The sequence below is a fragment of the Ambystoma mexicanum genome, chromosome 3q (genome assembly GCF_040938575.1).
Source record: "Ambystoma mexicanum isolate Mex_15411 chromosome 3q, UKY_AmexF1_1, whole genome shotgun sequence".
NCBI lineage: Eukaryota > Metazoa > Chordata > Amphibia > Caudata > Ambystomatidae > Ambystoma > Ambystoma mexicanum.
In genome coordinates, this window is record NC_090926.1 from 778,029,165 (window position 1) to 778,051,634 (window position 22,470).

General features: G+C 46.9%; 1 protein-coding gene across 3 annotated transcripts in view; it reads left to right on the forward strand.

The window, feature by feature from the left end:
* Positions 1-22,470, forward strand: part of GGA3 (golgi associated, gamma adaptin ear containing, ARF binding protein 3) — a 1,381,263-nt gene that overhangs the window by 653,919 nt on the left and 704,874 nt on the right. For all 3 annotated transcript variants that reach the window (XM_069654818.1, XM_069654819.1, XM_069654820.1), the window contains one exon: positions 11,372-11,495. In XM_069654818.1, the coding sequence (XP_069510919.1) occupies positions 11,372-11,495 (124 nt within the window). The remainder of the gene's footprint in view (positions 1-11,371; positions 11,496-22,470) is intronic.

The following is a 22,470-nucleotide window of genomic DNA, read 5'->3' on the forward strand; positions in this document are numbered from 1 at the left end:
GGCCACATTGTACTCGTCATCAGCCCCTGGGGGTGTCTGTCTGCATCAGAGGGTAGGGGCACATTCCGCCTGAGGCAGATATTGTGCAGCATTGCACGTGTCAAGACGATTTTACCTACTTTGTACGTGGCATACATGAGGGCCCCTCCAGTGCAATCCAGACACCTGAATCGTACCTTCAAAAGTAAAAAAGCACATTCAGGATGTGGCATGGTTGTAGGCTTGGTCATGTGGTGTTCTAGGGTCACGCACAGAGGTAATCAGCCAGGTGAGCTGCGGGTATCCTGAGTCACCTGCATGGGATGGGATGACCACATAAGGCATTTGTACCATGTGTGGATCTGCAGATTCAGAATATTCAGCCATAACGCACCATGGCCATTCCTGTGAGCAGCAGGGCCATGCAATGTGTGATGGGTGTTCATCCTTCCAATTTCATGCCATGCATTATTTGTCCTGTACATGAACCCTGTGTTGTTGAGGTGGATGTCTTGTGGTGGCTGATGGTTGACTGCACATGGGATGGCTGATGTGGCACAGGTGGCCACAGCACTACAGCTAAGGGGGTGCATGGGCCACTCGTACTCATGAATAGGCATGAACTCACAGTTTGGACCTATAATAGGATGTAGGAATATTCCCTTCCATTATCGTGCAAGGGGCACTGGGAACAGTGTGCCATAGGTTCCACTGCACCGCTCCTTGGATATGACTGGGCCAGTGTTGCATGGAGTCCCACAGGATGGCGCTGTTGTTATGACTTCCTGATCAGGGGAAGTAGGCATTTGTTTTTTTTGTGCCTGTATCACTGGATGAATTTCGTTTAATAGTTAATACATGTTTTAATGCATTAATGGGATACTCTCTCTGTGATGTTCATGTACATGTTTACTCCTCGGTATTAATTTAACGCAGTACTTTAGAAACTAGGGAGTGGTATCCTCTCAGTTTGGATTCCTATCTGGGGCCTTGGGTGGACCTGCTTTTGGGTGATGGGGTGTGTATCTGCACTGCAGTACATTCCCGGTGCATTCTGGTCATTGTGGTCTGATGTGTAGTTGTGTTTGCAGCAATGTGTGTCCATCAGCATGTGTGGGTCCAATTGTGGTGGCTTAGTGCATGCGCCCTTGGACGCCCCTGTTAATGGTGCAGGTGCTGCGGAGGTGCTGACGGTGCCTCCTCTTGCCATGCAATGCTTCCTGTGGTGACACCGCCCCTTTTTACTTCAGCTTAAATATGCATTTTTACCAGGGTTTGTACTCACCTGCTATCCAGGTTCATTGTCCCCTGTGCCTCTCCATGTAGGCCGGTAGTGTGCTGTTGCGTAGCACCATGGAGTCGTGGGTGAATCCAGGGTAGCTGGCACAGCAGTGGCTGATGTTTAGGTCAGGCCCAGAGGTCGTCTGCACATTCAATGAATGACAGTGCTTGCGGTTCCGAAAGACTGCCTCTTGGGACTGGGGCGCAAATACTGCAACATGGGTGCAGAGGTGGGCAGGCCATGTGCAGGTTTACATGTTGCAGCAGGGCATCCAGCACCTGGCCCAGAACTGCACTGAATGTCGACTGGGCCATGCATCATGGCCACAGAGTGCTGGAAGGTGCCCGTCACCAGGAACTGCAGGACTGCCACCAGCTTGACCAGTGGGGGCACTGCTGTGCGGATGGCAATCCTGCTCCCAATGTCATTTTGTATCGTGGCCAGCAGCTCTATGATGGTCGCCCGGTCCAGGCCGTACTCGGTTAATATCTGGATGTCACTGAGGGCCCAGGGTGATAGCCTGACCCTGGGGATGGGTGCATGCCTTGCTAGGGCTGGTCTCCTCCTCCTCCTCATTCCACCCCTCCTGTTCTCCCTGGGCCCTGCCCTGGTTGTCCAGCATCTGTTGCTCCAAGCACAGCATGTGGAACTGCATGTCAAAGCTCCCAGTAGAGAATGGCAGCATGTTGTTGAAAAGTGTGCTTGGGGCCTGGGTGTGTCTTTTGTAGCCCTCTGGTGTGCATATTGTGCACCTGTGGCTCTATTCCTGGCACCTGGGTTCATTTACCTCCAGCTGGATGCTGGGGGTAATTCCAGCTGTATTATTGCTGGTTTTCGGGCAGTGATACTGCAGGAAATGCGGTTGTGATAGGTCTGTGATAACGCACTGTATTGTCGGCTGTGCTACCACAGTGTTACGCTCACATGGTATCCACGGGGACGCCACCCAGCCCTGGTTGGATGATTTGCACTCTCGAACCCTTTCCCGGTCCCTTGGTAAGGCCTCTGGTTAAAGATGGGTCTGCAGTATAGGATAGCTAGATTCAATACCATATTGTCTTTATCTTTTCCCACCTCCCTTGGCCCCAAGTCCTTCCTCCCCCTTGGGCCCCTCTCCTCACCTTAATATTGTAAAAGGTGGAGTTTCCGTCCTGCTTCTAGTGGCAGGGGCGCGTAGATGTGGGGGGCGAGCAGCGACCAAGATACTTCACTGGTGCAAGCCCCGATCTGTGGGAATACAGGCCTGCTGCGACTCCGTAGGTTTGCTGCTTTACAGTCTTTATATGCAGTTCTTATGTTCCTCTTTGTTCGAATAACAATGTCTTGCTTCGAATGGATTGTGTCCTCCCACGTATTCCTCATTTTAGATACATCCTTGCCTTTAGGTTTTGCCTCGGAATTTTTTTTCTCTTGTCCAGCAGAGGGCGCTCCACTCGAGGCCGCGGCGTCGATGTCCCTCGGCGGCATCCGTCGAGTATCGACGTCATCCCTCGCATAAAAGCCTTGAGCGAGCCCGCTGGCTTCAATTCCGTTTTTCCGTTAGCTTCACTTCGGATCGAGTAAAACGGTGCTTCAGTATTTCGTGACAAAAAGCAATGTTGTCATCTTTGAACCCTTCCACGCCGAAGACAGGCTTTAAAAAATGCCTAAAATGTGGAAAGAAAATGTCTTTGACGGATCCACATAAGAACTGTCTATGGTGCCTCGGCCCCGACCACCGAACGGAAGACTCTGGTTTGTGCCAGTCGATGACCCACAAAGCCCTAAAAGAGCGTAGAGGTAAACTGGCGATGGGGAGGAACTGTGTTTCGAAGCCTACTTTAAAAAAGAAAGACTTAGACGAGTCTTCAAAATCTCATCGTAAAAGGCATTCGAGAAGTAGATCGAGGAAATCTTCTTCGTCTTCGACATCGAAGATGGCATCGATCTCCCTCATCCTCTTCGATATCTTCGGAAGAGGTTATAACATGCCCATCCAAGACTCTCCTAGGAAACGGGAAGCCTTCCGAGTATGGGGTGATAAAAAAATTTGAGAACGCGGCCCAGACCCCCTCAAAAATAGCTTAGGAAGACCATGCTCCTGCTTACGAAAAAGGTGACAGAGGAGGTCCAAAACAAGAAAGGCTCATAAAAAGACGTCGAGAACGTCATCGAGGGATTCTTCTCGATCACCTCGTAAGACACATCCTTCGGTGCATAAATTGAAGGCAGAGGGAAACAAAATGACGTCAAAAGATCATACGCCATTGAAGTCGACATCGACGCCGTCGACGACTTCGAAGCTCCTCGAGTCGACAACTCACTCGAAGGAAGCTACGTCGAGCTCGCGCTCGAAGACCGCAAAGGTTCCTTCGATGGTTTCCATGGCTTCCACAGCGATTACATCGAGATCGTCGAAAGTTCCTTCGACGATATCGAAGGAAGTGGTTAAGACTACGGTGCCATCAACGCTTTCGTCATCTCCCAAGCCTCTGTTGAAGAAAAGACCTGTAATGCCTGAAAAGGTTTTTCAACCTGAGAGTCGACATGAGTTTTTCAGGACCATGTCATCCATATATGAGGGAGGCTCATCAGAACAAGAGGAAGTGACCTCTGCTGGTGTTAGATATGGCACAAGACCTGTCCCAGAAGAATTAATTGATCCTCAATCAAGAATTAAAGACCTGCAAGAATGTTTGCAAACAGCAAGTGGCCTGGATACTTCTCGAGAGTATGAATTTGACAAACCAGACCCATCAGAACAAGTGGATATGAGTTACAGAAGACTCCTGGGCAGAGTTACAGAATTTATGGGGTGGGGTAGGAGTTCACCAGTCAGTCATGATGATGACGTGACAGATATACAGGAACACCCCAACAAGATCCCATTTTACCCTTTCACATTGCATTACAAAGAAGGGTCAATTCTGCATGGGTACATCTGATCCTGAATACCTCAGTAAACATCCATCTCCGGAAAGCTTAGTAGTACAGGCAGCCACTTCCACAAAAAATGCTGCATACCCTACAATCCCTCCAGATAGGGATGATAAAAAAGTGGATGCATGGTCCAGGAAAATCTTTACATCGGGCAGTATGGCTTTGATGGCATCCTGCATTTTCCTGGTGCCATAAGCCGGATTGAGATCTCTTCAATGGGCTCTCAGAACTCAATGGTCCCAGTTCTCAGGGGAAATGTCAGATCTACTACAAGTCCCAGACCAAGTAGCACAGGATCTTCAATGGTGGGCTTGCAGACATCATATCTTCAGAGGCGAATCTTTTTGGCAACCATGGCCGGAGATAACAGTAGTGACGGACGCCTCACTCAAGGGGTGGGGAGCCCACATCAACGATCTGACAATCAGCAGTCGTTGGTCTCCATCGGAGTCCAAACTACATATCAGTCTTCTGGAGTTGAGGGCAATCAGACTAGTGCTGAAGGCCTTTCTGCCCTCTGTACGGGGAAAGAATGTTCTGATAATGACGGGCAACACAGTGGCCATGTACTACCTCAACAAGAGAGGGGGAGTAGGGTCACTACCGTTGTGCAGAGAGCCGATGCAACTCTGGTTCTGGGCAATACGAGAAGGGATCTCTCTATCGGCAATTCATCTAGCTGGAGAGCGAAACACAACAGCGGACGCTCTGAGCAGGCAGAGCACAGTCTCTCACGAGTGGGAGATAGCTCAGGAAGTCAATCAAGAGATCTTCGCCCTTTGGGGAACCCCTCAAGTGGATCTGTTCGCGACCAGGGTCAACCGGAACTGCGAACTGTACTGCTCAAGGGAATTTCCCCCGAGAGGAGCTCTGGGGGATGCGTTCGTGGTGGAATGGGAGTTCCCACTACTGTATGCGTTTCCTCCAATCCCTGTGATCCCTCAAGTAATCAGGAGGTTGAGAAAGTTCAGGAAGACCATGATCCTAATTGCTCCGGATTGGGCCAGGAGAACGTGGTACCCGGACCTTCTCGACATGTCCATCTGCCCTCCAATACGTCTTCCAAGAAGAGAGGATCTTCTCTTGCGACAGGAAGGTCATGTTCTCTATCCGGAGGTCAACACACTCAACCTTCATGCATGGCTTCTGAAAGGCTGAGATACAAGGATTGGGACCTTCCGGATGACGTGATGGAGATTTTGCTTTCAGCCAGAATGCCAGCAACTAAGTCTCTGTATCGGTGTCGTTGGGACAAGTTCAGTAGATGGTCCAGAGAAAAGAATGTGGACCCTTTTCAGTGTAATATCCCCACAATTTTATCTTTTCTGTTACATTTGGCCAATCTGGGGCTTCAGGTTTACATAATAAAGGAATATTTAGCAGCATCTGAAGAAGAATCTTACTTTAAAATACCTTTTGATAATTCAATTTCTAAAAGGTTTAAATAATGTTTTTCACCCAATACCTTTCCAGGTTCCAGTGTGGGAGATAAATCTAGTTTTAAAATTTCTCACATGTATTCCATTTGAGCCCTTACATTCTAGCCCTTTAAGGCTCCTTACATTAAAAACACTTCTTCTTGTAGCATTGACATCAGCCCGCATGGTAAGTGAGTTGCAGGCGCTTTCGAGCGGACCTCCTCACACCATCTTTTATAAGGACAAAGGACAAAGTAGTTCTTAGGGTTAAACCTTCTTTTCTGCCAAAAATTGTTTCGGATTTTCATCTGTCACAAAAGATAACTTTGCCTACATTTTACCCTCCTCCTTATGCAAGAAAGCAAGGAAGAGGAAAGACTTCATAGAGTAGATCCCAGGAGAGCTCTTAGTTTTTACATCTCAAAATTTGCAAAGATTCGCCAGTGTGATCAACTTTTCGTGGGATACACTGGACGTAAACTGGGCCTTCCGGCAACAAAACAAACTTCATCCAGATGGATAATTTTAGCCATAACAGAATGTTATAGATTGGCAGGAAAAGAACCGCCTGATGGACTAAGAACTCATTCGACCAGGGGCATGGCAACTTCTACAGTATTAAAAAGGGGTGTCCCTGTGCAAGATATTTGTGCAGCAGCCACATGGTCATCTATGCACACCTTTATAAAACATTATGCATTGGACTCGACTTCTTCTCAAGGGGGTCTGTTTGCAAAATCTGTACTACATTCTGTACATGATTAGAAAAGGATACTGTACTCCCACCTCCGAGACAAAACTGCTTTGGGAGGCTACCTAAGATGAGGAATACGTGGGAGGACACAATCCATTAGAAGAACAAGTTACTTACCAACTACAACGTTCTTTCGATTGGATGTTCCTCCTGCGTATTCCTCATCGACCCTCCCATCCTAACCCCACAGTACAGTTTACGTGTATTACACTCTAAACTCTTTTAGGGCTTGGGTCAAAAGAGGCATACCTAAAACGAAGTACGATCCATGGACTATATTATACGAAAAAACAGAACTGAGGCCAACGGGCGTGCTCGAGGCTTTTATACGAGGGATGACGTTGATACTCGACGGATGCCGCCGAGGGACATCGACGCCGCGGCCTCGAGTGGTGTGCCCTCTGCTGGACAAGAGAAAAAAAATTCTGAGGCGAAACCTAAAGGTAAGGATATATCTAAGATGAGGAATACGTGGGAGGAACATCCAATCGAAAGAACGTTACAGTCAGTAAGTAACTTGTTTTTCTTTCCTTTTAGGTATGGAAAGGTATTTTGGTGTTGTCATGCAGTTTGAAGGCGAAAGCACGGTGTGCGCGATGCTGTCCGGTGAGTAATACGTGATGTGCAGCGCTGTTTCGCCTTTTATATTGCTAACCAGTGTCTTTTCTCTCCTTGCAGGTTGCGATGTTCCGCGCCGAGCGGCGTAATATTCCAGCAATTATACTGATCAGGAGATGACTACCCAGGTAAGAATTGTGTAGCTTTCTTCATTCGGGAGGAAATGAGAGTAAACGCTTACTAATGCTGTCTTTCTTTCTTCTCTTTCCAGGTTAAGGTATTCCAGGATGCATGCGGTCCCAGAGGATGGAGTTCGTACCTTCAGGTGAGTGGAACTGAAGTCGGCGATGGATTGAAGTCAGGATACTGTTCCAGGTAAATTTCGTAGTGTTCCTTCTCTCTCTGCAGGTCATTGGGTTCAGGTAAGCTGGCATCAAAAAACTGGACACGGTGAGCGTTACGCTGCCCACAGCAAAATAACGTAAAGCATGTTCTGCTGTTTGGGTGTGGTTTAAATAGTCTCAGGTAAAGTAGTCCAGGTAAAATAGTCCCGGGCCTGCCACACCCAAAATACTAGACCGCATAGCTCAGTTCCTTGTAACTGAGCTATGTGTTTGCCTCCATGTTGGCTGAACCCCCCCAAGTTAAATAGTCCCAAGTAAATAGTCCCATTCTAATGTTGGTCTTCATGATGGTTATGAGTCTGGTGCCAAAGGCGCCAGAACTGACGCCAAGAGAGTCTTGGATGAGGTTTTAAGGCCTTTGACCTGGCCCTAACTGGAAGGCTGACTTGCCAGTGAGGGCCAGGGGCAACGGTCATGACACAAAGGCTGTATTAACGCCAGTCCCTTTTGGGTCCGCTGCTAATTTTACAGGGTCGTGATCGGGAGAGCAGTATTCCAGGTGGTAATACTGTTACCGCCGCCTTTAAGGGCTGCCGCCCAACTCGTGATGAGGGCCACTGACTGCTATTAGATGAGCGAGGACTAACACCATTTTGCACCTGCTACCATTAGATGGCCGAGAACTCGCACCATTTTGCATCTGCTACCATCAGTGGCCGGTTAATACCACTATGCTATTCCTGGCAAGTGCCTTTCCCATGCCTACACAAAAGCCCAACCTGTTGGCATTGCCAATGCTTGTTCTAATATTCTTTCGGATTAGTAGTTCTTCCTTCTCTCTTTCTGTGATGGGGTATGCCCCATGTTCCTATTGACTTTCTCAATTGTATTAGTTTCCCTCCATACCACATATGGTTATGCTCATTTAGTAGGCGTCTATTGGCTGCTGAGAGTTGAGAACCTGATAACAGGTCGAAAGTGCCTGATCGATCATGCAACTTTACGATGTGAGCTGGACTCCTGATTGTGTGTGTACGCAAACCGTGAGCAGTCTGTGGAAGCTCTGCCAGCCCATGAAAAATTGCTGAGCGCTCCATGGCATAGCTGCAGTAATTTATCTCTGCTGACCGAACACTCTCTCAGGATGTGATTGTGGATCATTGAGCTTGGGGTTTTTACTATAACACATTTGGCAAGGAGGGGTTATGATCAGCTTACCATCTGTGGATAGAACAACCAGACACTCTGAACTCTTTCTAGTTCTGGGGCTGCCACGTAAGGTTTGGCCCATATCTCCACCTATTCCCAAGAATATGAATCCCTAGGACATGAGCAAGTGGTTACAGGGAATCCCTAGTATACCAGCTCCAGTTAGCGTCTTGTTCCACTGGTGCGCATCCCATGTCTCCAGAGCCCTAATATGTTTCTTAGGGGGTACCCAATGTGACTTTGTCACACACTGTGGGACTGGAACAAGAACACTTACCCATAGGACTGCCAAAACTATGGTTACTTCTCATACTGTCACAGTCACACAGCCACTCCTAGGCTTCTCTCTCTCTATCTCCCTCCCTCTCTCTCCCTCTCTCCCTCTCTAATCTCTTAACTGTCACAAGCACACTAACCAGTCATTTCCCGTGGTGTCAGAAAAACACCTTCTGGACTTTGTCTAGCACACATTCCATCCTTAAAATGATTGTCAGAAGCACATTAACTCACAGGGCTTGCTCAACCACACTCCTTTCATATAACTTTATTTGATATCTTTTAAATTCTTGGTCTCCACAGTACTGATGTCCCACCTGTAAGAAAACCTTTGTTTGAAACATTTCTTCAGTAGGCAAAGTTGGTATAGGCAGGCTCTAAGGCTGGACCTTGGCTATTGCCACAACGTCTTTCATGCTACTATTCCTGAAACATTTAAGTGCATTTCTCAAAAGGCCCCATTTCATCCAGTCGCCAAAATGAGCTATGTCACTGCAGCGTCATTGTGTTTTATTAGCTCTGTGAAAAACCTGAGGGTATTCTCACTCCTAAAATCCCTGGATCCTCTTGTCAGGTGGCCAGGGAAAGGCTATCGCTCTTGGATCCCAACCCTGGGGGTGAAGAAGCGAGGACCAATCACCTTGGTGGATCGTCCTTGGTGTTTGGGAGTGGGGTGCACACAGGAGAGACATGGTTTACCCCTTTTCCTGTTAAGGACCAACCTAACACTCCCCCAACTTTTATGGGTTACTATAAAACTGTACCCCTCATTTCCCCGTATTTGAGATTTGACAGTACTGAGATGAGGAAGAGGCGACTAACAGTAGTGAACACTACACTGTTTCACCACTCTGGCACTGGGACGAAGAAGATACCTGCAAAGTGATGCTAGAGTCAGGCATGTCCCTGTAATAAAGTTCAGGCAGAAACAATGGCGAGAACACACCTGCAACCTGTTGAGTGGTTGCAGGTGTATAAAATGAGAGACAGAGAACACCAAAGAGAGCAGCCCGGAGGACTGTGGGGGAGGAGGGGGTCGACCAGCAGGCGACCCTTGGAAAAAGGAGGCAGCAGTGGTGGGACTGTAGAAGTAGCCTGGACGTTGGCACATATCCCAGAGGACGTGCGGTACCCTAAAAGAGCAAGCCTGATCATTACCCCAAGCCTATGAGCCGCTGTGATACTGAGCGAGCAGCAGGAGCTGCGGAAACACCATGACAAGAAAGGACGCTGCCTGCGTTCGTGAAGCAGCATTCCGGTTGCTGGTGTGCAGCGGTAAGCACACAGTAGACAAACTGGGCTCGTAGCGGTGGACTTCCCAGCTTCAGAAGTGCAGAGGAAGCAGTGGGTGCCACCAAAAGAAGACGTCTGAAGCATGAGAGTGTCGGGGAGGGCATTTGCACTGGGACGCTCCTATCAGGCTGAAATGAAGTAACGGTCTGTGAAATTAACACAATTGCCTATTGAATTCTGAATTAAATTGAAACTTCAAATGAAGCAAAATAAACGCATAATGAATGTCGAACTCAATGGAAACTTAAAATTAGGCAACATGAGTACATATTGAATACTGAATATACTGAACAACAAATTGATTGAAATCTTGAAACTAAATACATTGAATATTAAGTGGAATGAAACCTTTATGGACAAAGTAAATAACACAACCGCCCAGGTGAAAGTGAATGACAGAAAAGGGGCGGACGTGTGTGGGGCAGGAACAAAATACCCCAAAGTGAACTTTTGTTGATGAATGCAGTGTGGCAAGGCCAAAGACTGGCAGGAGTAGTGTAATTCAACACATAAGGCCAAGAGGCCAACAGAGGAACTAAGTGGAGGTGATTTGGAGCCCAGGAGCCGGTGCCAAAGAACCTGTGTGGGCTGAAGAGCCCAGTGATTCTGGTTGCGTGACCAGTGATGGGTGAACCATGTTGGTCTGACAACTTCACCTATACCAGTGTGCTCTGAATGCTGAAAACCAAACACATTGTGAAACAAACCAATGAAATCACTGTAAGTGAACTGGTGAGGCAAACCAGCAGGAGGGTCAAGTGGACCTTGAGTTGTGTGAAACCTTTTGAAAATACTGAAGCAAGTGTAGTGGCGAAGTCTTGGGGAAGGGATCCCTGAGACTTAAACTGCATGCCTTTGTCTTGGAACAGAGCCTCAAGACCTTTTGTGTTTGAACTATGTTGCTTGGAATTGGGGAAAGGAACCCCAATGATTCTTGGGAACTGTGATGCCTTAATCTAGAGAAAGGTAATCTTGAGACTTTTTTGTGGAACTTTTAGACTTAGGAAAGGGAGGCTGAAAGAGACTGGGAGCTGGCAGAAGCTCAGAACTTTGAGTTATACACTATTTCTTTTATTGTTGACATCCCTACACATTGTTTAGCCTTAGTTGTGAGGACAAGTATAGGTTTTGGACACAGACTTTTGAGTTGAACTCTTTGACTCAAACTTTCCTTAGTTTCTTTCAGGTAGGGAAATCCCACCTTAGGATAGGGCATGTTAGGCATTCTACAATCCGGACATTTGATTTAATAAAGTATTTTTAGTTTGAACTTTCAGTCTGTTGTCTGTGTCTTACTTCATGATGCCTTCACAGTTCTAATTGTATTTTTTTCTATCAGTATCTGGGCGACAGGGTGTCTGAAAAAGTGAAATCCAAAGTGGTGGAGCTGCTGTTCAGCTGGACGCTGGCTCTGCCTGAAGAATCCAAAATCAAAGATGCCTACAAGATGCTAAAGAGACAAGGTAGGGGAAGTTTGTGTTTGTGCAACTCTTTCTCTTACCCTTCTCTGTATGTGTAGACCAGGGTTTTCCAACTCCATGCCTCGAGTGCCGGGATCCTGAGGGGGTTTCAGGATATCCCTCATTAATATTTATGAGGAAAAATATGCATACATTTAGAATCATTGTATGCAAATTTATCCCCTGAATTTTAATGAGGGTGTCCTGAAAACGTGACATGGATCTGGCCCTCGAGGTCTGGAGTTGGACTACCCTGGTGTAGACCCTCTGACATTGAACATCTTTCTATCAGCGCTACCTCTAAATGATGCTCTGTGTATCACGTTGGTCATATGCTCCTTTATCTTCCCTCCTTATCTTTCCCCTCTTCCAGCATTCATTTTTCCCTCAACGTTACCTCGTATCTGCCCACCTCTTTAACACTGGTTAAAATGCCTTGAATTAAATGCTGCTTTAAGGGAGAAAGCCCAGATGCGCATTAGTCAAAATATGTTTATTCATATTACACTATCCATAAAACAATAATTTACAATAGTGAATAATTAAAAACAAGACAGGTTACCGGATTTTAAAAAAGAAAATACATATACGTGATTCCAGAAACGATAAAAGAAAAATGAATGCATAATGATTTGAATATAAATAAATTAGACAGTCCCAAGAGAAAGATAAAGCAAAAACCATTAAACGAGATGAAATCAATTGACAATTATTAATACAGTTAATATTAAAATAAATCATGTAAACTCCCTATTTATTATTGTCAGGGTTTCTGCAAGTGTTTCCTCCTCATTGTCATTGCTGCTTGCAAAACGTTTAACACAATAGGCCCATTGAAGGAAAATAAAGCCAGGTCTACTACCTAATACAGCTTGATTTTAAGAGTGGAATGATAGGCACTAGTTCTTATTTCTTTATTCCTGCCTATCTTTCTTGACTTTATTCTTGGAAAGGCCTAATCCGAGGACTCACCAAAGACTCATATATGTAAAGATATGCCCCTTTGGCCTTTCAGAGAGAGCACACCATGTAAGCTGATATTATCCAGTGTGACTTGGTTAGTGGCAGTTTTGCGATTTGTAGTTTGAGGACATTCCTGTACCCTGCGAATGGCTCGTCTGAGTATCCCACTAAAACAGAGGGCTATATATTGGCAACAGTCTGTTTGCCATGTTTATCTGTGTGAGCAAATGACGGCTTTCTAGTGCTGCTCTCCCTGGGCTCACTTGTTTGTTGACGGGTATCCATGGAGGACAGCCATCCTAAGACTAAATTGTGGGCACAGATGCTCACCTTATGGGGTAATTTCCTGGATGAGGTCTTTGCAGGGACAATGGAAGTGTCTGGGGCACATCCTGATACAAACACTGGGAACAGAGGCACCAAATTTGAAAGAAGCCACGCCCAACTGATTGAGTGGCTGCCAATAGTTGAATGTATGTACACCTGCAAATGGAGACGATTCGATTAAATTTCAGCCTCATTTCCATCCAAATAACAAGGATCTGTGCCATTGTAGTAATAATTCGCTGGAATGTAGCCCTGGAGACAGTAGACAAAGACTTCAAAGCCTGACACGTTGTGTGAAAGCTAAACTGGGTGTAGAACGATACCTTTCACAGGGTGAAGCTTAGCATGGAAGCTGAGAAGTTGTTACTTCCAGCTCTCGAATACGACAAGGACCTCACAGCATAGTTTTTGTTTCCCTGACCAGCATGGACATCTGTGTCAGACAACTTTCAACTCATGCTTCATTCTGGCTAGCCTGAGACACCCAAATTGGTTCATGTTTTCAGACTACATGATGCATACTAACCTAATGTAGCAGGGGTGTTGCTAGGTCTGGAAAAGATCCGGGGCTAGGCTATTGTCGGGACTGTCGGGACTCTGGGCTAGCTAGCCTTTTGGTTGTTGCCCCTGAACTTCTATCCAGGGCTACAACCAAAAGACCCGGGGCTATAGCCCCTTGAGCCACCCTCTAGCAACGCCTCTGTAATGTAGATCTATAGTTGTGCGGACTGAAACGCCTCATTGCATTACATTTACTAGAACATATAAACAGTCTTTACTTGGGGCAATAAATCTCTAATATCTAGAAGGATTTGAACCCTCCCACTGTATGTGAAGTAAAGCTGTGCAGGACCGCTAATTTGTTTTTGCCATGACGGTCGATTTCGACCATTTTATCTTTGCTGATTTCTGCCTGAATCATGCACTTGGGGTCCTCTGAGGTCATCAACAACATGGTGGCCTTTTTTTCATCATGCTAGGGTTGTTCAGCTGTCCGGTGGCAATAATCATCTCTCCAGAGCACAGAACTGCCACCTAGCCAGAGCTAAATACTGATGCCGAAGGTGGCCTCCTCTGCATTAGTAACCACTAGATCCCCTCCAACAGAACCACAACGCAAAGAACAGAGGCCCAGCTATTTCAGGAGGCCCTGAAGTTGTCCCTAAGTGAATCTGAGTACAAGGGTGAGTTAACCTATCTGCTCTACCCCTCCCCTCCTACCTCCACCGTGTTTAACAGATGTAAAGTCCTTGCTCTACTTCTACTTTGCCTGACTGTGATCGGTGGAGTTTTATTCACAGATCCTCGCCTGGGCTTCCCAAAAGGTTGTTGGATTGGGAGAGGGTCTCCTTAGAACTTTACTCATATTGTTCTTAAAATTTTAAATACTTGCAATACTGCCTGTTGGCTTTTCCAACCCTTTTTCAGACATCTTTAAAGACTCCTAGCCTCCTACAAACAGGTTTTTAATCGATATTTGTGACCAGGAAACCACTGAAACACGCGGCAACAATACATGTCCTACCTTCCCACATTCTCACAGTTGTCCCGATGAAAACGGTACCTCACATGTGTGGGTGTACTGACCTGAGCGCAAAGGCAAAAGGCTAAACCACTGGCATACCAAACGCCCTGGGACGACTAAATCCATACTGGTTTTGACCTTGTGGACGCTTTACCTTCTGTATCTTCTGCTATCTTTCTCTTGACTGGAGCTGTGGCCAGGTCTCTCTTCACCTGCTGTTGGTATCCGCTTCAATCTCCTTCATTTTCTGTATTCTGCTCTCTGGCTTTCAGTGTCTTCCAGTCTCCATGGTTTACAATCAGTCTTTCCTATCCAGACTTACAATTAGCCTCCAAAATTCACCACTCCTCTCCAGGTCTTAAAATCTACCCAGCAATCTTCCTCTCCTCCCTGTCCTTCTTCTCCAGGTTTTACAGCCTGCCAGTGGTTTTCCTGATATGTTTGGGTCTTACAATCTGCCCTTCTGCTCCAGGCATTACAGCCAGGACAACAGTCTTTCTCTCTTCTCTAGGGCTTTCAGTTGACTGCTTCCCCGGCAGGCAGCTAGACGGGAGGGGCCACTCGGGCCGTCACCAGCCAGGCGCATGTCTGAGGGGTTCTCATATCCGCCCAGCCCCAGTGCTGAGGAGCAAGAAGGCTCTTTCACTGGGAAATCTCCCGAGAGCTGCGCCCTGGTATTGGGCCGACTGTCACGGTCTAATGCTCTGTAGTGCGACCGCTACGCAATCATCATAGTTTTGCAGCTCCCTTCTTGCAGCGTTGGTGGTTGCTGTGGTGTTTGCCCTGAAGCAGCGCATGCACACAGCATGCCCCAATCATTGCGCCTTCGCGTCAGGTACAACCTCCTGTCACCATGGTTACCCGACATGCGGCACGATATCAGCACATTGTTCTTCCGCCCACACAGACTTAAAGTACGTTCCTGCAATGGCGCTGGTGCCTCTGATTGAACATAATTGGCAGCTTGTTTTTTTCCGTGTCTCCTGAAGCTAAACTCTTGACCCTGTATTTTGTGTCCCGGACTGCCTTTTGGATTCTGATTTGGTCTTTGTATTATAATATCCCTGAAAACAAACTGTTTCTGTCTTACGGATTGGCTTTTGGATTTCCTTGACTGCTGTGTTGCTTCTTGTTTCCACCTTTGGATCGTGGACATAACTTCCCAGACCCTGAGTTGATGCTTGGTCCATGGACGCTCTGAAGTACGGAATGTTCTGTGCATCCTCTTGTCCTTAGTGCATCCTTGTGCTACCCGGTGATAGGTCACTACTAACCTTACTAATTCCCACCCCCCTTTTTCTCTTCTCCTCTTGGATCCATCCATGTTCTCTTTGATAATTCCTTGATCTCATCTGCCACAGACCCCACTCTTTCCCGTAAGAGTAATAAGAGTTTTATTTTGCCACTGGATGACTCCTAGGTGTACCAGCAGTGCCTCAAAGCCTATCGGGTTGGTGTTGCCCTCTGCCTCCGTTTATATTATACTAGCACAAGTGTGGGTAGTAAAATCTTTCTTTGTTTCCAAAACCTGGCCTTTACCTGGTGGTTTCAACTGGACGGAAAGGGGTTTGTGCGGAACTGCCAGGAGGTGGAGTGCGAGGCTGAGCCCGCTGTGTGCGGCGCTGGACAGAGGAAGAGATGGTTTTTAGAGATCATTAAGCAGCCTAGCGAAAGATGGCGTTTCGGGTGGCACAAGATGGAGTCTGCATGTCTCACCAAATGGTTCTGTTTACCATTTTACTTGTTGTTAATACTTGGTCTGAATCATATATACAGATAAACAAACGTGGGGACGTCTCCCACCATTGGACAAACACAAGATCCATTTCATGCGGGAATGTCGAGGGGAGTCAGAAGGAGCTTCCCTTCCCAACAGTAGTTTCAACAAACGTGGGATCAACCAGAGTCTCTTGAATGAGCACCACGTGGTGCCAGACCCCTCTGCAGCTGGTTTTCCCTTAATGTTAACAGTTCTTTGAACTTTCCTTAATTTGCCATTTGCACTTTCGTTCAACACAGATCAGTTTCTTAACAGTTCTTCCCTCGACTCACCAGCTGTGATGAACAGCTTGGCTTTTCTTGTATCTGGAGTCAAGGACGTACCACGGTAGCAGGCGTCTCTCTCTGTCCTGCTCATCAGCGTAGGCATGCCCAGTGTACTGTTGACATCTGCTGCAACACACGCTGGCTATTGTTCGCAGTCTTAAGATTCCTTCCACGGAGCCTCCGCGGGTCTGGGTCGGAAAGGGCAAGGTCACTTCTCTCCTTGTCACCCTTTTGATTCTCACCCCCTTTCTCCTCCTCTTGAACTGCTGTGTTTGGATCGCTGTCTCATTGTGCGGTCTGCCTTGCTTGTAGTGTGCTCTTGTGCTCCACCTTTTATCCCTGTGGGGTAAGGGAAAGGGCTGTTGGGTGTGTGTATGATTCTGGTCAATTGCGTGACTTTGCACGACCCTTGTGTTGGGACATGTCAGGCAAATGGCTCTAGTGTTAGTCCGTTGTCTTTCGTGGTGTGCAAAAGTGTTTGTGTCGGAAAGGGCAGGGGGAGTGCAGAGCTTCTGAGTATCCTACGTGGTAGGATGGGGAAAAGGTTTTATAAGAAGGGGGATACCGCATCTCAATCGTCAGTGTCCCACTTCCACTCTCCACCTTCAGGTTTCTCACACAAGAGAAGGAAGTAATTCTCCTGGTTTTTAGTTTTAGTATAATGGTAGGGACAGAGTAGTTTAGTTTGGACAGAGGACATACAGACTTTTCCTATGGACTTGAGACCAGCCGATGAGCACCTAGTTTAGTTTTGTTAGGTAGGTAAACCCTTAGAATAGAGAAAGTTAGGCATTTTTCATATGATTTCTAAAAACAAATCTTTTGAAAGGGTAAACCTTGGTCTGTCTCCTCCTTCTGACCTATTACATCCCTTTTGGGATTGCATCAGACCCATGGGTATTCAGAAAAGGACTGTCAGTAATGGTAGCACACCTTTGCAGGGATGGCACTCCAGAGTGCCCTTATCTGGACGACTGGTTATAACAGGGGAAGACCCGAAATTATGCTGCACGAGTCGACAGTTCTGTTCCAATCTGTCAGGAGCCTCGATGGCCAACACTCGTTTCCCTTGAAAGTCCCTTTCCTTCGAGGGCCTGACGTATTCAAATCACAAAACAAAAGTTCCATCAACAAAATGAAAGTTCTCTTCCTGGTTTTACTTAGGGTGAGGATTCTTCACCCCTAAGTCCCCCTCTTCCGGGTGCTGACCCGTCACAAACCGTATGCCATAAATTAATAACAGTTCTTTCTCATAATGGACTTTGGGTGATGGCTTCACCCCTGGATCTCCCTCGTCCGGACTCGGATCCCTCTCAACTGTTGGCCTCCCTCCACCGGGTTCATTATGGCTTTTAACAATCTTTCTCTATCCTTCTCATACAAAGTCTTTTCAACAGTTCGCTGTGAACCTCCTTTTCTCAGGTTCACTTGATCAGGTTGATACTGGCTGACCCCTGGGTCCCCCTCTTCTGGGCACAGACCCCTTTATACTTTCAGCCTCCCTCCACCGGGTCCACTATGGCATTTCCTTTATTCACAGATCTTAATGTCTTTTTAAACAGTTCTAGTGGACATCCCTCGGCAGGGTTCACGTTTGTCAACATACTGTTTCTTGGGACTTTAGAGTTTGCCCCCTTCTCGTCAGCATCCCTCTTCCGGGGTTCACTCTTGCCAACTTCACATTCACATTTACTTTCGGTTATTAGTGGCATTCACTCCCCTTGCCTCCCTTGCTTTCTCATGTGGTAGGATTCACTTCCCTTGCTTTCTTTATAAAGACTTTCAACTGTACAGGGATTTTGCTTGACCTCTTGTATGACTAATCTTGGCGGCTCTCCTATGGCCTTCTGGTATTTGTAGTTTTACTCAGATGGGGATGGACCAGGGTTTTTCGGAGAAGCACCCACGTAGTGCTGGTCCCCTTCTGCAGCTGGTCTCCCCTTTTCAATCTTACAGTTCTTTGAACTTCTTTCGTTCTGCAACTTTGCAACTTTCATTCATCACAGCCTGGTTCTTATCGGTTCTCCTCTCGACTCACCGGCTGGGATGAACCGATTGGCTTTCCTCATAGCTGGAGTCAAGGCCAGTACCACGGTAGCAGAAGTCTCCCTCCCTCTGGCCTATCAGTGCCTATGCGCTGCGTGTACTGTTGACATCTGCTGCAACACACTTGGGCTATTGTCCACTGTCTTACGATTCCTTCTGCAGATGTTTCGCTGTTTTTGTTGAAAAGGGCAAGGTCTTCTCTCTCGTTGTCTGCCTCTCGATGTTTGCTGCCTTTCTCCTCCTCTTGAACTGCCGGGTTTGGATAGCTGTCTCATCGTGCGGTCTGCCTTGCTCGTACTGTGCTCTCTTGCGCCACCTTTTATCCCTGGGGGGAAAAGTAAGGGCCGTCAGGGGTGTGATATTTGGGTAAATTGACTGGCTCTGCCTGACCCTTGGGTTAGGACATGTCAGGTAAACAGTTTTAACATTAGTCTATTTTTTTATCACAGTGAAAATAAGTGTTTGTTTTGGAAAAAGAGGGGTTTAGAGAATCTGAGTGTCCTACTGGGTAGAATGGGGAAAGTTAGAAGGTGTTTAGGCAACGCGGAAAGGTAGGATTTGTAGGGGTTATGAAACAAATGGGAATGACGAGGATTTTGATCGTAAATTAAACAGGGGGAATTGTGGGAATGGTAGGGTTTGGTCAAAGAGGAACGGAAGTTCAGAAATAATAATTGAACGAACAAGGAGAGGAGTGACCAAGAGTATTCGGATAGGAACCAGGAAAACGAGGATTTTGGGAGTTGAGGTTCTTAGCAAGTTTACCAGATTCAAATGGGTTGTTGGCTTTAACTTTGGGTAAGGGGGTTCAATGGGTGGAAGGGATGATGAGCAGGAATACCTTATAAAAGTTTCATGGACTTTGACCCCTCACCCTCCTCCGGTGATGGTACTGCATCTCACCTGGGGTATTCCCCTGAGCATAACCCCAGGTTCCCCTACCCAGGTGATCCTCCCCCACTGGTCCGCACCCAGGAACTGGATCCAACAGCGATGGCTGTGTCCTGGCCACCTGAGACAGGGATCCCCGGGAATAACCCAGGAGAAACACCTCTGGTTTCTCACACTGGTCACCAAATAACAGTCAGGAAAGTCATGCGTCTGCTTGGCATGATGGCATCCTGTATCTTCATTGTGCCACACGCCAGGCTACACATGCGTCCTATACAAGAGTGGTTAGCAAAACAGTGGTCTCAAGCAGAGGTATATATTTCGGACGATCTAGTGAAGGTTTCACACAGACTGGTGTTGGCTTTAAAATGGCTGACAAGGCAAAGTGTGTTATAAGGAAAACCATTTGTCAACCACCCCAGCACACCTCAAGATCACAAAGGACGGATCGCTAACAGGTTATGGAGAGCCCACTGCCTACTACCCACGGTGCAAGGAACAATGGCCTCTCCCACTGGCAAAACAGCACATAAATGTTAGGGAACGTTTTGTAGTTTACAGAGCACTTCATGCTTTCCAACAACAGCTGAATAGGGAAAATGTGTTCATTACAACAGACATGTTTTACATCAACAAACATGACGGAACAGACTCTGCGAGATGGTGCATACTAGCTCCAAGGATATGGAGACAGCGTCTCTTCCTGCAACCTCATACAACCAATTTAACAGCTTGGTTCCTGAGTTTAGACACCTCCATTTACCTGACACATGTATTGAAATTGTGAGGGAAACACGTAAACCTAACACTAGACACTGCTACTTTAATAAGTAAAAGAGGTTTGTTGTGTAGTGTAGACAGTCTAACATCAATCCAGTTGTTCACCATAACATATTTTGTATTATCAGGTGCATTTACCTGATTCAGTGCTGCTCCTTCATTCCTTAAAGGTGCATTTAGCTGGACTATCTGCAGACATAACATTCCAAAACAAGGTTTGGATTTAAATGTGATGCTAAGCAACCTCATGGGTCCTCTTCTTCAGCCAATGCACAAAGCATCCATTAAATACCTCACCTACAAACAAGGTGGCTTTTCCTATAGCCATTACCTCTATTCGTAGAATGAGTGAACTACAAGCTTTGTCTCCAACTGAGCCCATTGTAACAGTACATAAAAACAAGGGAGTCTTAAGAACACACCCACGTTTTTTCCCAAACTACATATCAAAGTTTTATATAAACCAATCCATTGAATTACCAGTGTTCTTTACGCACCCTCAGAATTAAGGAAGAGAACACTTCACACTAGATGCATGTAGGATACTCAAAAAGGCACCAGAGCACAGTTGCACTGTGTCAGTCTATCAATTATGACATCAGTATAGAAAAATTGAGTTTCTAATATTCAAAAATATCCATTTGTAATATTCATAAGCCAAGCATTAATGCAGACAAAACGTTATGTTATGTTACTTTGCATTTATATAGTGCCTTATGTACCATTGGTATGGTCTCAAGGCGCTGGTAGGTTGAACGCCCTCGGGAACCGAAGTTCAAGTCAGTAGAGAGAGCCAAAAGGTGCGTTTGAGCACCGTATATGTGTGCAGCTGGTGTGGCATTCAAGTGATATCTGCTTCATAGTGGTAGGTGTGGTGGTTGAGAGATCAAGCGTATGTGTTCGTTCTGGCCGGTTGTTATCTAGAACGATTCTGGCTGCGTTAGGCCTGAGGAGAATGCCTAGGCTGGAGGGTGTGTAACCAGCAGTGTTTAGTTAGGGTGCTGGGAGGTATGGGACAAGTGATGGTATGAGAACAGTTATACCGAATGGTGTCCTAGTATCGCTGTGTTCTATTTGAGTGGTGGTGTAAAGAAGAGAGTAAGCGTGGGGTGTGATATGGTGGTTTACCTTAGGTGGTTGAGATCGCGCCCATTCTAATAGTTCCATGTACTCCATCCGTTCCATGTACTCAGACTGTTCCATCCACATATTTCACCCGTTCCATCCACATATTTCACCCGTTCCATCCACATATTTCACCCGTTCCATCCACAAGCTTCACCCGTTCCATCCACAAGCTTCACCCGTTCCATCCACATGCTTCACCCGTTCCATCCACATGCTTCACCCGTTCCGTCCACATGCTTCACCCGTTCCGTCCACATGCTTCACCTGTTCCATCCACAAGCTTCACCCGTTCTGTTGTCATGATCTCTGCTTCCAAAAGATCAGGACTTGCCCGACTCCCTTGGAAGCAGACCCATAACCCCGGTTCCGAGTGCCAGCCAGTCCCAATTGGGACCTTTTGGACCCTGTCCTGGCGCCAGTGGCACCAGGCTCATAAAGATGCCCAGTCCCAGCGCTGGAAGCGCCGGGCTCATAATGCTTGGGTGGACTTACCTGCAGCAGACCATGCTGCTTACTTACCTGCCAGTTGAATCCTCTTCTGTTTGGGACTACTTTTCCTGTTGGGTGGGGCAGGAGCCACTCCCTAGATTCAGAACACTGGAACTCTTCTGGAAAGCAGGAACTCTTTTCTTACCTAGGCGTGGCTGTGGAAGGAGACACCTAAGCACTACAGGAGGCTATTTAAACCACACCCGATGGATGAATCTTGCTTTGCGTTATTCTGCATTCTCTGCAGCAGAACGCTCATCGTGTCCTCTGCTTCTGATCCTGGGCCTAAGGGAACAAAGGCTTACCATCCTGGAATCCAGTCTTCAGCAGCACCTGTAAAGACAAAGAAAGAACAGGTTAGCACTACGGTCTTCAGTGGCAGCGCATCTATTACCTGGTCCATCGGCTGTCACCAACGCCTTGCGCTGCATTCCGGCATCTGAAAGACAAAGGCTTACCTACTCTTCGCATGCTCCAGAGGTCGTCGCACTGCATTCCGGCATCTGAAAGACAAAAGCTTACCAGCTCTTCGCACGCTCCGGAGGCCTTCGGCGCTGCATCCCGCATCTGAAAGACAAAAGAAGGTGCGTTTAAAGACATTGGGCAACTTTATTACTCACGTGCCATTACTCCTTCCCACGCCGAATCCAGTGGGTATTCCAGCACCCTTCAGCTTCTCTAAAGCTCCGAACTTGTACCTGCAAGATAAAAGGGACAGTTAGTGCGCATCGTGAAGCAGGCTACAAGCGCTTACTTACATGTTTCCAGGCGCTTCTATTCCTC